At 32.8% G+C, this 18,716-nt stretch overlaps 1 protein-coding gene across 1 annotated transcript; it reads left to right on the forward strand.

The window, feature by feature from the left end:
• The first annotated feature begins 7,590 nt into the window (after window positions 1–7,590).
• Window positions 7,591–8,089, forward strand: LOC114715792 (Bowman-Birk type wound-induced trypsin inhibitor-like). Its single transcript, XM_028900685.1, has one exon. It carries the CDS (start codon window positions 7,606–7,608, stop codon window positions 7,951–7,953), a length of 348 nt encoding a protein of 115 aa, XP_028756518.1. The 5' UTR covers window positions 7,591–7,605; the 3' UTR covers window positions 7,954–8,089.
• The last annotated feature ends 10,627 nt before the right edge of the window (window positions 8,090–18,716 follow it).

Raw genomic sequence — 18,716 nt, forward strand, 5'->3', positions numbered from 1 at the left:
CCAAAATTTTCTCCTGGCATTACCCAATGAAAATTAGAATTAAAAAAACTAATTTAAATGAAGTTAAATTAAGCTAAGTGAGAGATGAATGTGACTTGATATGGAAAATGATAAGATGCCTTTCATTAATGATAAATGGGTATATATACACAAGAGTCCGGAGAGATATACAACTGAATGCCTAACCGAAATATAATGAGAAATAACTTAACAGAAATTACACAATACTTGACACCCCCCGCAAGCTTGACCATGTATATTTTTCATGCCAAGCTTGGAAATGAGCTCATGAAAATGTGTGGAATGAAGAGGCTTGGTGAAAACATTAGCAAGTTGGTCAGATGATTTAACAGGTAACAAATGAATGACTTTGGCTTGTACTTTTTCTCAAACTAGGTGGCAGTCCAGCTCTGTGTTTTGTGCATTCATGAAATGTGGGATTAGCTGCTATTTGAAGGGCAGATTGATTATCACCATACAAGGCAGCAGGATTAAGGTGAGAAACATCAAAGTCATTCAGCAAATAAAGTAGCCACTGAAGTTCACAAGTTGTGGAGGCTAAGGCACGGTACTCAGCTTCTGATGATGATCGTGATACTGTAGCTTGCTTTTTAGCTTTCCATGAAATCAAGGAAGGACCAAGAAAGATGGCAAACCCCGTGACTGAACGTCTAGAGTCGACACTGCCAACCCAATCTGAATCATTGAAGGCTTTGAGCTGTAAATCAGAGACAGAAGAGAAGAATAAACCAGCACCAAGTGATGACTTAATGTACCGTAGAACCCTATGAGCTGCTTGCATATGAGTGTCTTGTGGAGCAGACATGAATTGACTAAGTTGTTTAGTGACAAAGCTTAAATCTAGTCTGGTAGTGGTCAGATATTGCAACCTACCGATCAGTTTTCTATAGAGCTGTGGATTATCAATTAGAGAACCTTTGTCCTTTGAAAGCTTTAGGTGAGGATCCATGGGTGTAGAAGCTAGTTTACACCCTAGATAACCAGTGTCATCAAGGAGTTCTAAGGCAAACTTTCGCTGAGAGAGGAAGATGCCTTCTTTTGAACGTGCTAGTTCAAGACCAAGAAAATACTGAAGTTCACCTAGATCCTTGATAGTGAAGGCTTTATCAAGAAGGTGTTTAATTCTAGTTATCTCAGAGATGTCATTGCCTGCTAATACAACATCATCTACATACACCAAGATGACAGTAAAAGATGCAGAAGAAACAGCTTTGAAAAATAAGGAATGATCAGAAACAGATTGCCCATTGCTGCTAGCCTGCTTTAGGCCATATAGAGACTTCTGTAATTTGCAGACCATATTAGGCTGAGGAGATGAAAAACCCTTAGGAAGCTCCATATAAACTTCCTCATGAAGATCACCATGTAAGAAAGCATTATTAACATCCAGCTGATGTAAAAACCAGTTTTTGGCAGCAGTAATAGAAAGTAAAAGTCTGAGAGTAGTCATTTTAGCTACAGGTGAGAAAGTGTCAAAATAGTCAAGACCCTCAGTTTGAGTATAACCTTTAGCTACTAAACGAGCTTTATATCGATTAATGTCACCATTGGCTTTGAACTTGGTTTTAAACACCCACTTACAACCAATAGGTTTCTTGCCGGGTGGTAAAGGTGTAAGTGTCCAGGTTTGATTTTGTTCAAGAGCATGGATTTCTGCATTCATTGCTTCCCTCCACTCAGAATGTTTCACAGCTTGATGATAGGTTTTAGGGTCAGGAATAGTAGAAACAGCTAAGACAAAATTTTTGTAAGTTGAAGAAAGAGTAAAATAAGATAAAACAAAAGACAAAGGATAACGAGAAGTGCAGTTACCTGATGATTGGTCAGTGGAAGAAAGTAGGGCACAATGATAGTCATGCAGATATGTGGGAGGGTGATGAGGTCAGGTTGAGCGTCTAAAGGGCTGTGAGACGGAATGGTGAGCAGAATGGGAATAAGAAGCAACAGGAGAAGAGTTACACTGAGATGACAAATCAGGTTGAGAAACAGAAACAAGTGAAGAAGTGTGTGGCTGGGAAGGTGTAGGAGGGATAGGATCATCATCAAGGAGTGAAGATGGAGGTTGAATAGTGGGAATTGAAGAGAAATTAGTTATGGTAGGATCAGTTTTGAATGGAAAGACAAGCTCATAAAAGATGACATCTCGTGAAAGAAAATTTTGATGATTATGCAAATCAAGTAAGATAAAAGCTTTAGACCCAGTGGGGAAACCAAGAAAAACACATTTCCTTGCTCTTGGATCAAATTTAGAACGATGAGTGGGAGAAGTAGAGGCAAAACAAAGAGAACCAAAAACTTTAAAATGAGAGTAAGAAGGAGAATGATTAAAAAGTTTGTCAAATGGTGTGTGATTGTGGAGAATAGGAGAAGGAAGACGATTGATAATATAAGTGCCATGCATGACAGCAAAAGGCCAATAAGAAGTAGGAAGCTGAGATTGAAAAATTAAAGCTCTAGAAACATTTAGTATGTGTTGGTGTTTACGTTCCCCAATTCCATTTTGTTGTGATGTATTAACACAAGAGGTTTGGTGTATGACACCCTTTGATTTGAAAAAGTCAGTCATGAGAAATTCTACACCATTGTCAGATCTTAGGATTTTAATAGATGTAGAAAATTGAGTTTCAGCAAGAGCAAAAAAAATTGTAATGTGTTTTGGTTTCAGACTTATTTTTCATGAAGAAGATCCAAGTGTAGCGAGAAAAGTCATCAACTATAGTGAGAAAATATTTGTAACCTTCAATAGAGGGAATAGAAAAGGGACCCCATATATCAGCATGAATCATATCAAAAATTTTATTACTTGAGCTTGTGCTTACAGGAAAAGCAAGACGTTTTTGCTTAGCATAATGGCAAGTATCACAAGGAAGGGGTTAAGGGATACAAGGAATTTCAGAAAAAGATTTATGTAATACAGAAAAAATAGAATGAGAGATGTGACCCAAACAGAGATGCCATAGGGTGACCTGAATCAGAGGAAGTAGCAGCAACATAAACTTGGGAGGTGGAGTGAGGTAGTGACATATCTACATCAAGAATGTATAGCCCTTCGAGTAGTTTAGCTGAATCAATCATCAGAAAAGGATTGAGTAAGAGTATCTGGCACCAAGAACGAGAAAACATAAGAAAGCAATTGAGACTCAAAGTTAGACAAGAAACAGAAATGATATTAAAGGAAAAATTTGGAAGGAATAGGACATTAGTAAGAACCAGATTATGAGATATACTAACTATGCTAGAAATGGTAGAGATAGCGTGAGAACCTATGGGTAAGCTAACTTTAACAGGAGGAATTGAATGGTAAGAAGAAAACAGAGCTAAAGAACTACAAACATGATCAGTGGCACCTGAATCAATGATCTAAGTAACAAGAGTAGTTGTAGAAATAGAATTACATTTACCTGAAGATGGTAGAGAAGAAGAGGTGATGTGATTCACTGAAGAAGATGTTTGAGGCAAGGCAAGAAGAGTAAGGAGGCGTTGATATTGTTCAGATGAGGGTTGAGGAAGAACAGAGGCTGTGGAAATAGCTGTTGGTGAAGGAGTAGGGAGCATAGGAGGCTTTGCAATAAAATTTTCTTGAACTCCACCAGATTCTAGAACAGAAAGGTTATTCACCACAATAGAAGACTGAAACTTAAAGCCAGGAGGAAATCCATGTTTCCTATAACAAGTCTCTTCAGTGTGTCAGGGTTTCCCACAGTATGAACATTGTTTAGGTGGACCAGTGTGTGGGTTGGCAGAGCGAGGTGGACCTTTAGTCAACAAAACTGTAGGAGCAGAAGGAACAAAGAGATGAAGTTCCCGTTCTTGTTACAGAACAAGAGAGAAAACACAGTTAATAGGCGGAAGCGGATCAAGAAGCATGATCTGAGACTTTAGAGAGGTATACTGCTCGTTCAACCCACGCAAGAAACAAATTACATAGTCCTTTTCTATATAAGCTTGAGCACTATCGGTTGATCCACAAGAGCATGCTTTAATCGGACGAATGTTTGAAAGCTCGTCCCAGAGAATTTTCAACTGAGTATAATACTCACTAACAGTCAAAGAACCTTGTTGTAAACTATAAATTTCTTCCTGAATTTTGGCAATGCGGAAGATATTAGATTGGGAATACCTTGATTGAAGATCTTTCCAAATCTTTGAAGCACTATCAAGCCAGAGAATACTCTTTGCGATTGTTGGAGTAAGAGACTTGGTGAGCCAGCCTTGCATAAGATTGTTGCACCGCTCCCATGCCGAAAAAAGTTGATCAGTGGATGAGGGACGGGAAAGAGTTCCGTCAATAAATTGGAGTTTATTTTTGGATAATAGGGCCATTCGCATGGCACGAGACCACCCATGGTAGTTTGACAAGAACGAGAGCAGGATTCTCGTTGGGATGAATATAGTACGGGCTAGACTGATCAATGGAGGATTTGGAGGATGCAGAAGATGCCATGGGAGAAGCTTAGAAGATATCGAAGAAAGAAGGAAAGAAGGGAGCGGAGAAAACGAGGACCAGAAAAGTAAAGTGACGAGAGAGAGAAAAAAAGAACGCTGAAAAGTAAAAAAGGTCTGGATGCCATGTGACTTGATATGGAAAATGATAAGATGCCTTTCATTAATGATAAATGGGTATATATACACAAGAGTCCGGAGAGATATACAACTGAATGCCTAACCGAAATATAATGAGAAATAACTTAACAGAAATTACACAATACTTGACAATGAAGCTAAAATTAAAGAACTAGAAAAATAAAAGATAATAAACTGATGTTTCAAAATTCAAACTCAATAAAAGCAATAGGATAACCCTCAGGTTGCCCCTATAAATAACCCTGGCTTTCTTATGGCCTTTCCACAAAGCAAAAAGGAAAGAAGAGTTAAGAACAGATGGCTGTGATAAAGCTTGCCCTAGTGCTGTTCCTGATGGCCTTCACGGCCACAGCGGTGTCAAGTCACCGCGATCCGAACACTGTGCTGGCTTGGGCAATGATGAATGGTGGTGAGGCCCATTACATAGTGAAATCCACCACAGGTGCCTACTGCAACAACTGCATCTGCACAAAATCATACCCACCTTAATGTAGATGCAATGATGTTGGAATTACTTGCCACTCAGCTTGTAAGAGTTGCATCTGCCTACTCACCTGGCCTCCCTCTTGCAGTTGCTATGATGTCACCACTTTCTGCTACAACCCTTGTCCTAATTCCTCCTCCAATTAATACTAGCCATGCCTCTTCTCATCATCAATAATAATTACTATGATAATTATGGTGTTGTAATCTTATATCTATGTGATTTCTGTGTACGTACGTATGTGAAACTATATATCTTAAATAAATGAAGTATCGTGTGTGCCTTGCATGCTTTGCATTTTGTTCTTTGCAAACTCCTTTGCTTGCAGGCTCATATGATCTGTGCGTGTTCCTTGGTGATCCAAACACTCTAATTTTCTGTTCTTGGGATTTCATTCATGTCACATTTGTTATAATTAACTAATTTATTTGATTTTATTAATTAAGTCTAATTAATTAAGTAGTTCTTATATTAAAAAATGAAGGGAAGATTTGATGGCCTGGTACATTAGGAACAAATTGTTGTATATATCATTTAGGGGTGCTGTTTGTGAATCTATATTAAGCCTTGTTTGCTCCAGTGTGGACTAAAATTTCGCACAACACAGTGAGAAATGAACATGACATGTATAAACCTTCTGTAAACATTTAATGAAAATGGGCAACCAGCAAGACCTGCTTTTAGTGTTTATGTATTAAGATGAGAATTATTCTAGATGAGAAAATGAAACAAATTTAATGTCAATAATTAGGATTTAAAAATTGGTATTTTTAATTTAAGAAGCAACTGTATTGTTCTTCTTTTTGTATATATAATAAACTTTATTGTTCTTTAAAACAAATGGCAACCAGAATTCTATGTAGAAGGAGTTAATATTCTGCTAATATAATAATGTGAATTAAAGAAGCAGACTTGTTCTTGGTGCATTGCACACTGCAAATATCATTTGGGGACCAGTTAAACATCAACTTCAGCTAGCCAGGACCAATTTGTTCTTTGGTAAGACTTCATTTAAAAATATAAATTTAAAATAAATAAGTTTGATGAGTAATTATCTCAACCACAAAAACGATCTATCGTCAGTTAAGCTGCACTTTCTTCCAAATTCACTTATCCAACAAAACCCAAAATTTCTATACTCTTCCTGTTGTTTTCCTCACAATCAAATTAAAGCATATTGTAAGTTTAACATATAAATGTAAACATGAATATATTCAAAAAAAAAAAAAACAATCTGATATCTTATCAACGAACCCACTCTATTAGGCTTTTTTTTTTTTTTTGCCATCGGCTTTGAACCAGGCCTAAAATTTTTATATCGTAATAACAATTTATAATTCGCAATTAAAAAAAATTTATAACTAACTAAATAATGGATTCGAACCATATTTCTAAGATGTTCAATATTGACTAATCTAACGAACGATTTTAATTACTTCGGATTTTTTACCCTTTAAATTTATTTTTACTAAATTTTTTATATGTTATTTTTATAGTAACTAAATTCTACTATCGAAAGTATAATGGAAAATAATAATTTTATAAATATCAATTCGGAAAAAAATGAAACTAAAAAACAGTAGAAAATATAAACCATTTAAATCAAATTTAAACACATCAAAGTAAAAAGATATATGGAAAAGAATTAATCGCTCTTATATCCTTAAAGTATTTGTTTCAGATTAAGATATGCATGCATATTTTTTTTATTCATGATTTAATCATAAAATTAAATTATACAGTTTTCTTAATAATTTTTTACATTTAATAATTTAATATTTAAAATATATTTTTTCTTATTTTCATTATATTTTAACTTTATTCTCTCTCTATATATATATTTAAAAAAAAATCTTTCTTAATTTCAGTCATTCTTGTCCTTTTGTGCAGTTATGAATCACGTTGGCACACTATAATGACTCCATTTAAAATAATTTATAAGTAGTTTTTCAATCATGATTTATAGAATACAAAATAAATGTGTGAGAAAAATTTTATCTCGACTTATGTAAAATATACTTATGAGTGATTTTTATAACCATGCCAAATAGGCAAAATATCCCTCAAATTGTATTGTCTTACTAAATAAAGCTTGATCTATCTCTTCGCACAACCCTAAGTTGAAGAAGTATTTGGGTAGAAATTAAACAATAATTTTATGATATATAAAATAAATATTTGAGAAGACGATTTATATAAAAATATTTTTTAAAAAACTGCTTTTTGGGCATCCTCCCAAACGCAGAAGGCCCCATATGCAAAACTCACACAATATCTACTGTACGTAAGGCATTTAACGCATCGAAGAGAGACCAAGGTGCCAGCTACTCGTACGTACATTATTGAAGGCTCCGTCTTTACTCTGTGGACCCTACCTCATCGGTATAGTTTTCAATCCCGTGCTGCTATAATATCCCTCTTACTGGCCTATAAAACAAGGCTTCCTCTGTGCTCGTCTCTTCACGCATCAAAACTTAAAACACACAAAGCCCCTTAGAGAGAGAGAGAGAGAGAAGATGGGTTTCGGCAAGACGGCGATGATGATGAAGGTGGGTGTGGTTCTGTTTTTGATGGCCTTCACTATTGCAGCTGTGGAGGCTCGCTTCGATGCCAACACCTTCCTGGCTGAGATGTTCAAGGACAACGGCGAACCCAATTACTTGATCAAGTCCACCACCACGGCCTGCTGCAACAACTGTTGCTGCACAAAGTCGAACCCACCTCAGTGCCAATGCAACGACATCGGAGAAACCTGCCACTCTGCCTGCAAGTCCTGCATCTGCGCTCTCAGTGATCCTCCACAGTGTCATTGCCTTGACATCACCACCTTCTGCTATCCTCCTTGCTCATCCTCTTCTGCTTAATTCTGTAATATACAAATAATGTTATGTGAGCCAATTCCTACTTTTATTAGTAGGCTTGGCTCCTATCTATATATGTATGCGAGTGTGAACCTTCCCTACTAATAAAATAAGCTATCTTGTGCCTTGCTTGCTTCCAGCTTGCTTTCTGCAAGCTGCAGGGTACTGGTAAGGACTTGATATTCTTCCATCACTTTGAATGGACAGTAATATCCGGAGACCCAATATTTAAGGGACTTTAACTTTCAAAACATGTTCTGGTCATTTCTAAGCATCTTCCCTTCTGGTTTTACCTAAGACTGGTGCTTAGGAAACATTATTTGGGTATAAGCTAAACACTCTAGTTTTTTTTTTCCTTTTGGATTTCACCATTCGCTTTTCACTAAAAGAAAGAAACAAAATAAATGGTCTTGTGTTTAGATACGAGCAGATCTGGTCCTGTCCACGGGCTATATGTTTGCGCGCCCCAGAAACTCGGGCGTCCTTTTGTGTCACTGCGAACGCTGTGGGCTTGCTTCCAAAATTCATTAATTCATTAATCAATTCAAAATCTCAACCCTTGGTTATGATTTCCGGGTCCCAAGTCTTTTTATCACTAAACCTCGGCCTTCCATGTGTCATGCTTTTGCACCCACGTGAACAACGTGCTTAATTAAAAAATAAGTGGCTTTGAAATAATTGTTTCAATTTATATGTCATTTTAAAAGTTACTGTAATTTTAAAGTAGCATTTAAATGAAAGGACCATATCTACGTTATGTCCTTTATATCCATTATAAGAAACTTGACTCATATTTTTAAAATATATTTTAATCGTCTTTATTAAGTTAGTCTTTATCAATATTTTACATAACACAATTTCGTATAAATGCATAAATAAAATTATGTATTTTAACTATAAAATTGATAATTTGAGAAATTAGTGTAGTTCGAAGTGTATTGTATTCTACCTAGCTAAGCGATACTTAATAGTACTTTAGCCATCATTACTTATGTATTCACTTTCTTCTTCGTAGTAAAAGAAATTTCAATCATGCAGGACTTTGTCTGGACATTATTTAATCTGGACCCCTTCTTATCATTTTCTTCTTGCAATTAATAGGGGATCAGATGCATCTTTCTTCGAGTTAGTTCTATTTTTGGTAACCTTCATTGGCAATTTGGTTTTTTTTTCAATTTAGTTTATTTGTTTATCTTTTCTATTATTTATTTATACGGTTTTTTGGGCCAACTTTATCCCCACCATTTTCATCATATCTTAATTTATAGCAATTAACAAGTTTTTATAAAGTTGAAACCCAAAATCTTGCCAAAATAAATAAAATTGTAGCTAATCATAATCACCATCAGCCTTATGAAACAGGCAATCTTCAGACAATTTCTTACCTTTTCGCATGAGTGCTTGGTATGTATTAATGTTGGACTCTATTCAAGTATTACTAGCAAGCTTTCATCTTTGTTTAAGCTATTGGTGATTGGATTGAGCGAAAGAGACTCAATTTTATTTAAGCAGAATGTAACATAATAGTGCAGGATATTAAATAGTTATACTATAAGGAATAATAATAAGGGAAATGAATGGGAGGAAAAGACAGGTAAAATTTTAATGAGCTCGATTTAAAAAATTGACAAAGTGGGGGTTAAAATTTTTTAATTAATTTTTATTTATTAGTCTTTTATACTATTTTTTCTTTTTATTAAAATTTTAAAACCTCACTTCTCTAATTTTTTAAATGGAACTCATTAAAATTTTTCTTTCCCTCCCCTTCCCTCCATTTCCCTCATACCAAATAGTATCTTAGTCTTTTTACTAGTGCAACTACGTACATATATCCACCTTGTATATTGCATATAGAGCTTGAAAAATAATTAGCTACATTAGTCATAACTCAGAAACATAATGTCCTGAAATAATTATTTTATATTATATATAATATATTGCAAATTATATATATTATTTTGATTTGGTAATACTTGGCATGCATCACGTGATATTAATTATGCATGTATCCCTCAAATGTTGCTATATATAACTGCTCACCCCTTCACAAGCACCCATATATACATACACATTATAAGAGAGAACGAAAGGGATTGATGAGGATGAAGATAACGGTGAAAGTGGGTGTGGTGATGTTCCTGATGGTGTTCACGGCGGCGGCCACCACGGAGGCTCGGTTCATTCCCAGCACCTTGCTTGCGGAGGCGCTGATGAAGGGCGGCGGCGAACAAAAACTGATGACGACCAAGTCGACGACGACGGCCTGTTTGCGACGAGTGCGTGTGCACAGAGTCGAACCCTCCGCTATGCCAATGCCTAGACTTTAAAAAATAAACTTGCCACTCTGCTTGCAAGTTCTGCGGTTGCGCTCTCACTTATCCTCCACAGTGCCGATGCTTTGACACCACAACTTCTGCTACGATAAATACTCCTCTTCTGCTCACTGATCCATGATCACCATGTTTTCATCAATCATAGTTCGTAATAATATCATATTGTTGTTATCTTAATGTAAGCAAAGCCGATATACACCTACCTGTACTTCAGGCTTTGTTTCCGTGTGTGTTTGTTCATCAAATAATGTATCATGTGCCTTGCATGAATGTCGAGTTTCGTTATTGCCTGCAGGCCCATGGTCTTTGGAAATTTCATGTTTATGTCCAATATAATACTATGTCCGATGCTTGATATAACAATTAGTTAACTAATTTGAATAAATTTTAAAAAATAGTTAAGTCAGTTATTTATAATAAATAGATATTATTTTTCTTAAAATATTCTTATTAATCAAGTGTATTGGTTAGAACTACTATTATTACAATGACTATCTTATGAAAAAATAAATAAATATGAGAGACAAAATGAATTAGAATTTTATATTTAGAATCAAAATAAAAATCAAATAACTTTTTATATTAACGACTACTACTTGATATCTACACCTATTTGTAATCGGATATGTGAATTATTTTTGTGATTATCTTTCCCCCTTTTTTAGGGCCAGCTTTAACTAACTAGTGTGTGTATACCCAATGCATCGGACACCGATTGATTAATGGTGTCATTGGGGGGGCGTCTGGACCGTTTATTTCACTAATTAGCTTTATTAAAAAAAAGAAATTTCATGATTTGTATATAAAATACTCCTCCATTCTTAAATATAAAATTTATTTTGTAATATAATTTACATTAAAAATTAACTCTTATATTTAGAACCGAAAAAGTAGAATAACTTGGGATCAATTGTGTGTGTGTGTGTGTGTGTTGAGAGGGAGTCGGTCCCCTGGTACGCCAGCATCTGAATTGCGCGTGGTCTGTCATTATCCTTCTCTAAGATCCATAGCACCTAGAGGTCAAAGAACGAGCTGATTCTTGATGGGCTTGGGTTTTGTTACTTTAGTTAAAGTAGTTAAGAATTACTCCTCTAATCTATTTATAAATTATTTTTAATATGATTCATACAAATTAAGAAAATTTTTAAATTTTATTAATTCTTATTTAAAATTTAACAATTTTTTAACTTTATTCTTATTTAATATATATTATATCTCATATAATTAAAATCAACAATAATAAATGAAGGGTAAAATTATACACTTATATAAAAAGTTTCTCTCAGTGTCTTATAAGTAGAATAAAAATGTTTTCTCTCTGCCCTATAAATATAACTGGAAAAATATTTATTATGACTTCTCGAAGGAGTGTACATGTATTGATGGTTTATTCATTTTGTCTATATTAGAACTCACATGGATCATGTGCAATTAGTCCCCTCGTAAATGTTCAATAATCACTGTCTGCTACCATTTCGTGAGTGAATTAAAATTAGTTAGAAGTAATAAATATATAAAAAATTATTTTTAAATACATTTTATTTATAAAATAATGAGTGAGAGAAAGAAAGAGTAGAAAAAATGTATTAAATTTTTAGACCAACACAAAATGTGGGCCACATTATGCAAGAGAATATTGCTTATACTATGTACAAGCCTATAGAGTATTTGATAGTCTGGAAAAAAAAAAAGTATTGTTCATTTCCTCAATATAAAAGCTATACAACTAATTTGAAAAATTAAAAAAATTAATTAAATTTGTTATTGGTGATAATAAATGCGTGTTGACTTACAACATGTTGTATGGTAATAAATAAATTACTTAAAAATTAATATAAAAGAATGAGTGAGGATTGATAAATCAAAGAACAATAAACTAATGGTCAAATTATAAATTTATATGATAAAATTAACTTTGTTTCTTTTAAGTAATTTTGAAAATTTTAAAAAACCTTTTCATTTTAAATTAATTTTAAGTAATTTTATTAATTTAGTTAAAGTAGTTAAGAATTACTTCTCCAATCCTAAATATAAATTGTACTATAAATTAAGTCTTATATTTAAAACGGGAGAATATTCATTATGACTTCTCCGAAGGATTGTGCATGCATTGATGAGTTATTCATTTTTTGTTTGTGTCAAAACTCACATGGATCGTGTGCAATTAGTCACCTCGTAAATGATCAATAATCACTGTCTGCCACTACTTCACAACTTTATGAGCAGATCAAAGTGCGAGCTAAAATTAATTAAAATAAAAAATATATAAAAAATATAATTTTTTAAATATATTCTATTTATAAAAATAAATGAGAAAGATATATAACTAACTGAGAATAAAAATAGAAAAAAATGCATCAAATTTTTAGACAAATACAAAATGTTGGCAACATCATGTAAAAGAATATTGCTTATACTATACAGAAGTCTCGAGAGAGTATTTGATAGTCCCCCAAAAAATCTTTAATATAAGAGCCATATAATTAACAAAAAAAATAATTAAATTAATTATTGATAAAAATATGTTTTGACTTCTTTATATTACTCTCTTTAATTATGTGGGTTGGAACTATTATTTGGTGGGAACATCTTATAATTAATAGGGATATTTTAAAAATAATTATAAATTTAAGAAATAAAATAAATTAGAATTTTATATTTAGGATCAAATTTAATTTTTAACTAGTTCTTGTATTAAATATAAGAGAGAATATATACACACACAATTTATGAATTATGAATTATTACAGGTGGAGTCAACGTTCGGCGATGCACGCGGTCTCCCATCAAACACAAATCAACTGTGTTTAATAATGCTAATAATAAACCAACCATATATGCCCGATTTATTGTCTTTGGAGTTATCGTCAGCGCCACTTTTATTTCCTTATTTCTTTAGGTTTGAAATACTACCTCGGTTTTTAATAGAAGATTTTATTTACTTTTATTTTAATTCTAATTATAAGACCTCAATTCACTTTGCTTTTTATATTTGTACATTTTTTCCAAGGTAATCCTCTAATAATGAAAATTCTAGCTAATAAATTTGATCAACAAGGATATTATAGGAAAGACAATACATATTTATTACAATAACTAATCTAACTTATTTTTTAATCTCTTTAAATTAGTCAACTAGTTCTTATAATTAACACCGAAAGTAGTAAAAGAAATGACTGGCATCAAAGACAAAATTACATGGATTTTTCGTAGAATATTAAAAATTTTAATATGAATATATTAAAACGCATAAGATTTTGCTGGTCAAAAAAAAAAAAACGCATAACATTTCAGGAGAGAGTACGTAAAAGACAAGAGCATGTGAAAGCCGATCCTCCCTTCTGTTCAAAACAGCCTCTTCTGTATCCAGCAATAATGCAGTCTTAGACAATATATTTGAGGTCAAAGTTATAGCTTGGTCTGAATACTCTTAAAACCCCTCTTCTTTTTTTTCTTTTCAAAATCTCATATCTATTATTAGATCAAATAATAGACAGTTCAGATTTAATATTTTGAAAAAAAGATATCCATCTTCCCTCTCCTATTTATTTAATATTACAATAATAGTTTTATAAAGTATAAAATCTAAACCATCATTATTTGATCCAACGGTAAAGATAGAATTCTGATAAGAAAATGAAAAATAAAGATTATGAGAATATTCGCTGCCGTTATGGCACAAGAAAGCACGCCAATTTTATTGAAGTGAAATTATCTTAATTTTGTAAATTTGACAACTAATTGAATTATAAATAGGCCTCCCCTTCTCCGGGTTCTCTGGTTCTGTTCCTGATGGCTTTCTCCGCAGCTGTTCCTGAATTACATGTTTAACATCGCAAGACGTTGCCACTGATCATTTTGCAAGTCCCATACTCTCCTTGACGATGTTCTGCTATCCTCCTTGCTCCTCTTCTGCTCAAGGCTTTATAATACACACACACACACACTTTTATATGACCCAATTCCTACTTTTATTAGTAGGCTTTGCTTCTCTTTATGTCCGTCAATGTGAACCTTCCCTAATATTAGATAAGCTATATATCTTCCCTATAAGATGAAGCTTTCTATTTCATGACCATTTTAATTAAGATTTATGTTAATTAATAACTACGTTCGTATTTTTATTAATGATGCGACATTTATGCGACGCACTTCAGTGTGTTTGCGTTGGATGAATCTTATTAAAAATGAGATGACAACGAAAGGAATGATCAAATATAATACCTCCGGTCCTTAATATGAAATCTTGTTTGATTTCTATTTTTGTCTTAAATATAAAATCCCAATCTATTTTGTCTCTAGTATTTATGTATTTTTTTTCTAAGATAGTTCTTTTAATAAAAGTAGTTCTAACCAATACACTTGATTAGTAAAGACATTTTAAGAAAGATAACACTTATCTATTACAAATAACTAACTTAACTTATTTTTGTAATCTCTTCAAATTAGTCAACTAACTCTTATAATTAGAACTGGAAGTAGTAGCAAGTTGTTAATTATATATAACAACGACAAGTCAAAATCAGAGGGGTTGGGGGTGGTTAATAAAGTATATATAAATAAGTTAAGTGTCCAAAAAATTGTTTGATCTGATTCATATGTGTGTGCGCGCGTGTGTATATATATAGCAGTCTAAAAGATATTAAAATGTAAACAATTAAGGATTATTATATAAGGGACGATTAAGTGCAATGATGGGGTCAACGTTAGGTGAACAGCGAGGCCTAGCATTATCAAGTACAAATTATTCTCTTTAAGAAAAAACTGTTTATAGAAATACACATACTCTTCCAATTTTATTTATAAAAAACTTACAACACGTTGTATGGGAATAAAAAATTATTTATAAATCTCATTGACTTTTTTTAACATTTAATAATTTTTTTAACTTCACCATATATTTAATATAAAAGAATGAGTGAGGACTGATAAATTAAAGAATAACAAATTAATGGTCAAATTATAAATTCATATGATAAATCTAATAAAGTGACTACTATTAAGAAAAAGAATACCTACTCTTATAAAAGAATGACAAGAATACATATTATTCTATACATGTATAAAAAAATACTACTCTAATTCTTAATATATGACCTAATTATTGAGTTGATTTTGGTCCTAAATATAACATATATTTTTCATATTTATTAATTTTTTTAAATTACCCTCATGGATACTCCTTCAGCTATAATTAAGTAGAAGAGTGAGAGAGGATATTAAGAAAGATGATAATGGTGTTTTAGGAAAAAACATACCACATTTCTTATAATTAACTAATTTACTTAACTTCTTTAATCTAATTATATTAGTTAAATAGTTCTTATATTAAGAATCAGGAGTACTATTTCTGATTCTAAATATAAGATTTAGTTTGTAGTGTAATTTACGTTACTAATATTTGGCATGGATTGTACGTTATACTACCTCCGGTTCTAGTTATAAGACCCAGTTGACTAATTTGAGGAGATTAAGGAAAGAAGTTAAGTTAGTTATTTGTAATAAATAGGTGTTGTCTTTCTTAAAATATCCTTACTTATCAACTATATTGGCTAGAACTATAATTATTAGAAGGACTACCTTGGAAAAAAATACATAAATATAAAAGACAAAATGAATTGGGGTCTTATATTTAGGACCAAAATAAAAGTCAAATAGGGTCTTATATTAAGTACCGGAGGTAGTATTAAACATGCCTCAAATGTTGCTATAAATGACCCTCGAGGCTACATGCTGACCCGTCCACAAGAAGATGGGTTTGAACAAGAAAGCGGCGATGGTGAAAGTGGGCGTGGTGCTGTTATTGACGGCGTTGACGGCCACCGTGGAGGGAGGCTTCGATGTGAGCAGATTGCTGGAGGAGGCGGAGGTGCTGATGAACGACTTGGGACAAAAGTTGATCACCAAGCCGACCACTGGCATCTGCTGCGACAACTGCGTCTGCACAAAGACGATCCCTCCGATATGCCAATGCAGAGACATGGCAGAAACTTGCAACTCTTCTGCTTGCAATCTCTGTGCCTGCGCTCAGAGTTATCCTGAGCAGTGCCATTGCCTTGACCTCACCACCTTCTGCTACCGTAAATTCTCCTCTCACTCCTCACAACAATAACGTTGTCATCTTCATGGAACCAAAACCTTTAACTGCGAACTTCTTCGTTCAGGGCCTTGTTTACGTGATTTCAGTGTGATTGTAAACCCTATCTTGTTCATTGAATAATACAATCTCTCTCCGCTCATGATATAAGAAATTGGTCAAAAAAAATGTGGTAAATGTTGTTAGAATACTCAATGTGATTTTTTTTTTTTACCTTTTCCCTTATTAGATACTCCTCCGGTCCTTAATATAGGACCCATTTAACTAATTTGATTAGATTAAGGAAGTTAGGTAAGTTAGTTACTTATAAAAATTATAACATGTTTTTCCTAAAATACCATAATCATCTTTCTTAATACCCCTCTCTATCTTCTACTTGATTATAGTTGATGGAGTATCCATAGGGGTAATTTAGAGAAAATTAATAAATATGAGAAAGGGGTCTTATATTTATGACCAAAACCAACTTAGCAATTGGGTCCTATATTAAGGACCGGAGGAGTATTAGAGAAATGAAAGCTATCGAAAGTGTAATATTAAAAACAACTTAATTATTTTTTAAAATAAAATAGGAAAATTCTATTATTTTATGACATATTTAAGAACTATTTTTTTTTTTTAGTGCATAAAAAAGGTGGACTAACTTGAGGGCAAGTTTCTCGTGCCTTCTTGTTAATAAAGTTCTCATCGGCGTGTTGACTTGAGGAGGAGTGGACGTGGATCCACTGGTGCGCCAGCATGTGAAATTACGGGAAACACGGCTTTGGGACTTGGGTCCTAATGGGCCAAGCCACGTAGCTTTTGCTCGGCTCAGGCAAGCCCATTTCCCAACTCTATGTTCAATAAAATAAATAACATAAGAATATTGTATAAAAAATAAGAAGAATATATATATATATATATATATATATAAAGTTTTTGGGACAGTATAATTAATCTTGTCAAATTAAGTTGCCTTGCGAATGAATCTTCTCTTACGCGACAAACATTTTATAATTAAGAACTGCATCTTAATTTTCACCCGAAAAAAAAATCACATCTTATTATCTTAACAATAAAGATATCCCGTAAATTGCCCTATAATTATGCCTTTCCTGATCAAACATTTGATTCTGTCTTTGGATTCCATTTACTCTCCTAATTCCTAAGCTTAATGTTAAGATCAGTTTTGATTAACATCCTAAAAAAATTAATATATTATTTCTAAATGTCATAATAATATTTAGTAACAGTACTGTTATTAAAAAAACTTTTTAGTAATAACAGTGAGGATTTTGGCTAAAATTAATCACAATTCCATAAATTTTTCACCTTTATTTAGTATCGTGCAAAAAAAGGATCACCAACAAAAAATTAATTGATAATATGAAGAGGGAAAAAAACAAAAGATTCTCGCAAACCCAATAAAACACAATTATAGTATTCCCCACCGAGCACCTTGTTATGATGTTGCCGGATACTCTTTACGATGGAGGACAAAAATACTGATGATTTTATAATTTTATGAATTATTGATGACGCATTGATCTTAAATCTACAGGACACTTATTTTATCTTGATAATAATAAGCTTAATAGAGTTGCTTAATTAATTCAAATAGATTGAAAAATCAAATAAATTATTCAATTATTGCATATGTACTGTGATTTTCTTAAAATATTTCTGTATAATTTTTTTTTGCCAACTATATGCATGTATAATGTTAAATACTATTCCTCCGGTCCTAAATATAAAACCTTTTTTATAGTATAAATTATAATACAAAAAGGGTTTTATATTTAGGATAAGAGAAGTATTAATTTATAAGCTAGTTAAATTAAATTTTTAAATAAAATAAATATAAAAGATAACAAACAGAACATTTATGAAACAATACTCCAGATGGCATAGAGTAAAAACACCTTAAAAAAATTTTTTTTTACACAAATTAAAATAAAATTCTTCTAATATGCTTATCTTAAACTTCGTAAAATCACTCTTCGAGAAATCATTTACACCATGGGAAAGCTGATGTTCTGTTCTGTTCAAAACAACCTTTTCTGCATTCATCGGACTGAGCAATAAGGCAGTCTTAAACAAAATTTGAGGTGATCGCGTGATAGCACTAGAATGCACGCGAAACTTTTAAATAACAGAGTATTATTCATAATTTAGGAATCGCATGATATTAGGAATGATTATCCTGTTTTTCGCCTTCAATATTGTAGTAATTTACATATACAGTTGTGAATCACGCAGAATTATAATATCCCTTAAATTGACTTATAAATAGGCCTTCCCGTCTGCTCATATCTTCACACATCAAAACTCAAGACGCACAAAGAGAAAGAGAGGAA

Source organism: Neltuma alba, unplaced genomic scaffold (genome assembly GCF_004799145.2).
Source record: "Neltuma alba isolate B1F8T4 unplaced genomic scaffold, ASM479914v2 tig00011613_pilon, whole genome shotgun sequence".
Classification (NCBI taxonomy): domain Eukaryota; kingdom Viridiplantae; phylum Streptophyta; class Magnoliopsida; order Fabales; family Fabaceae; genus Neltuma; species Neltuma alba.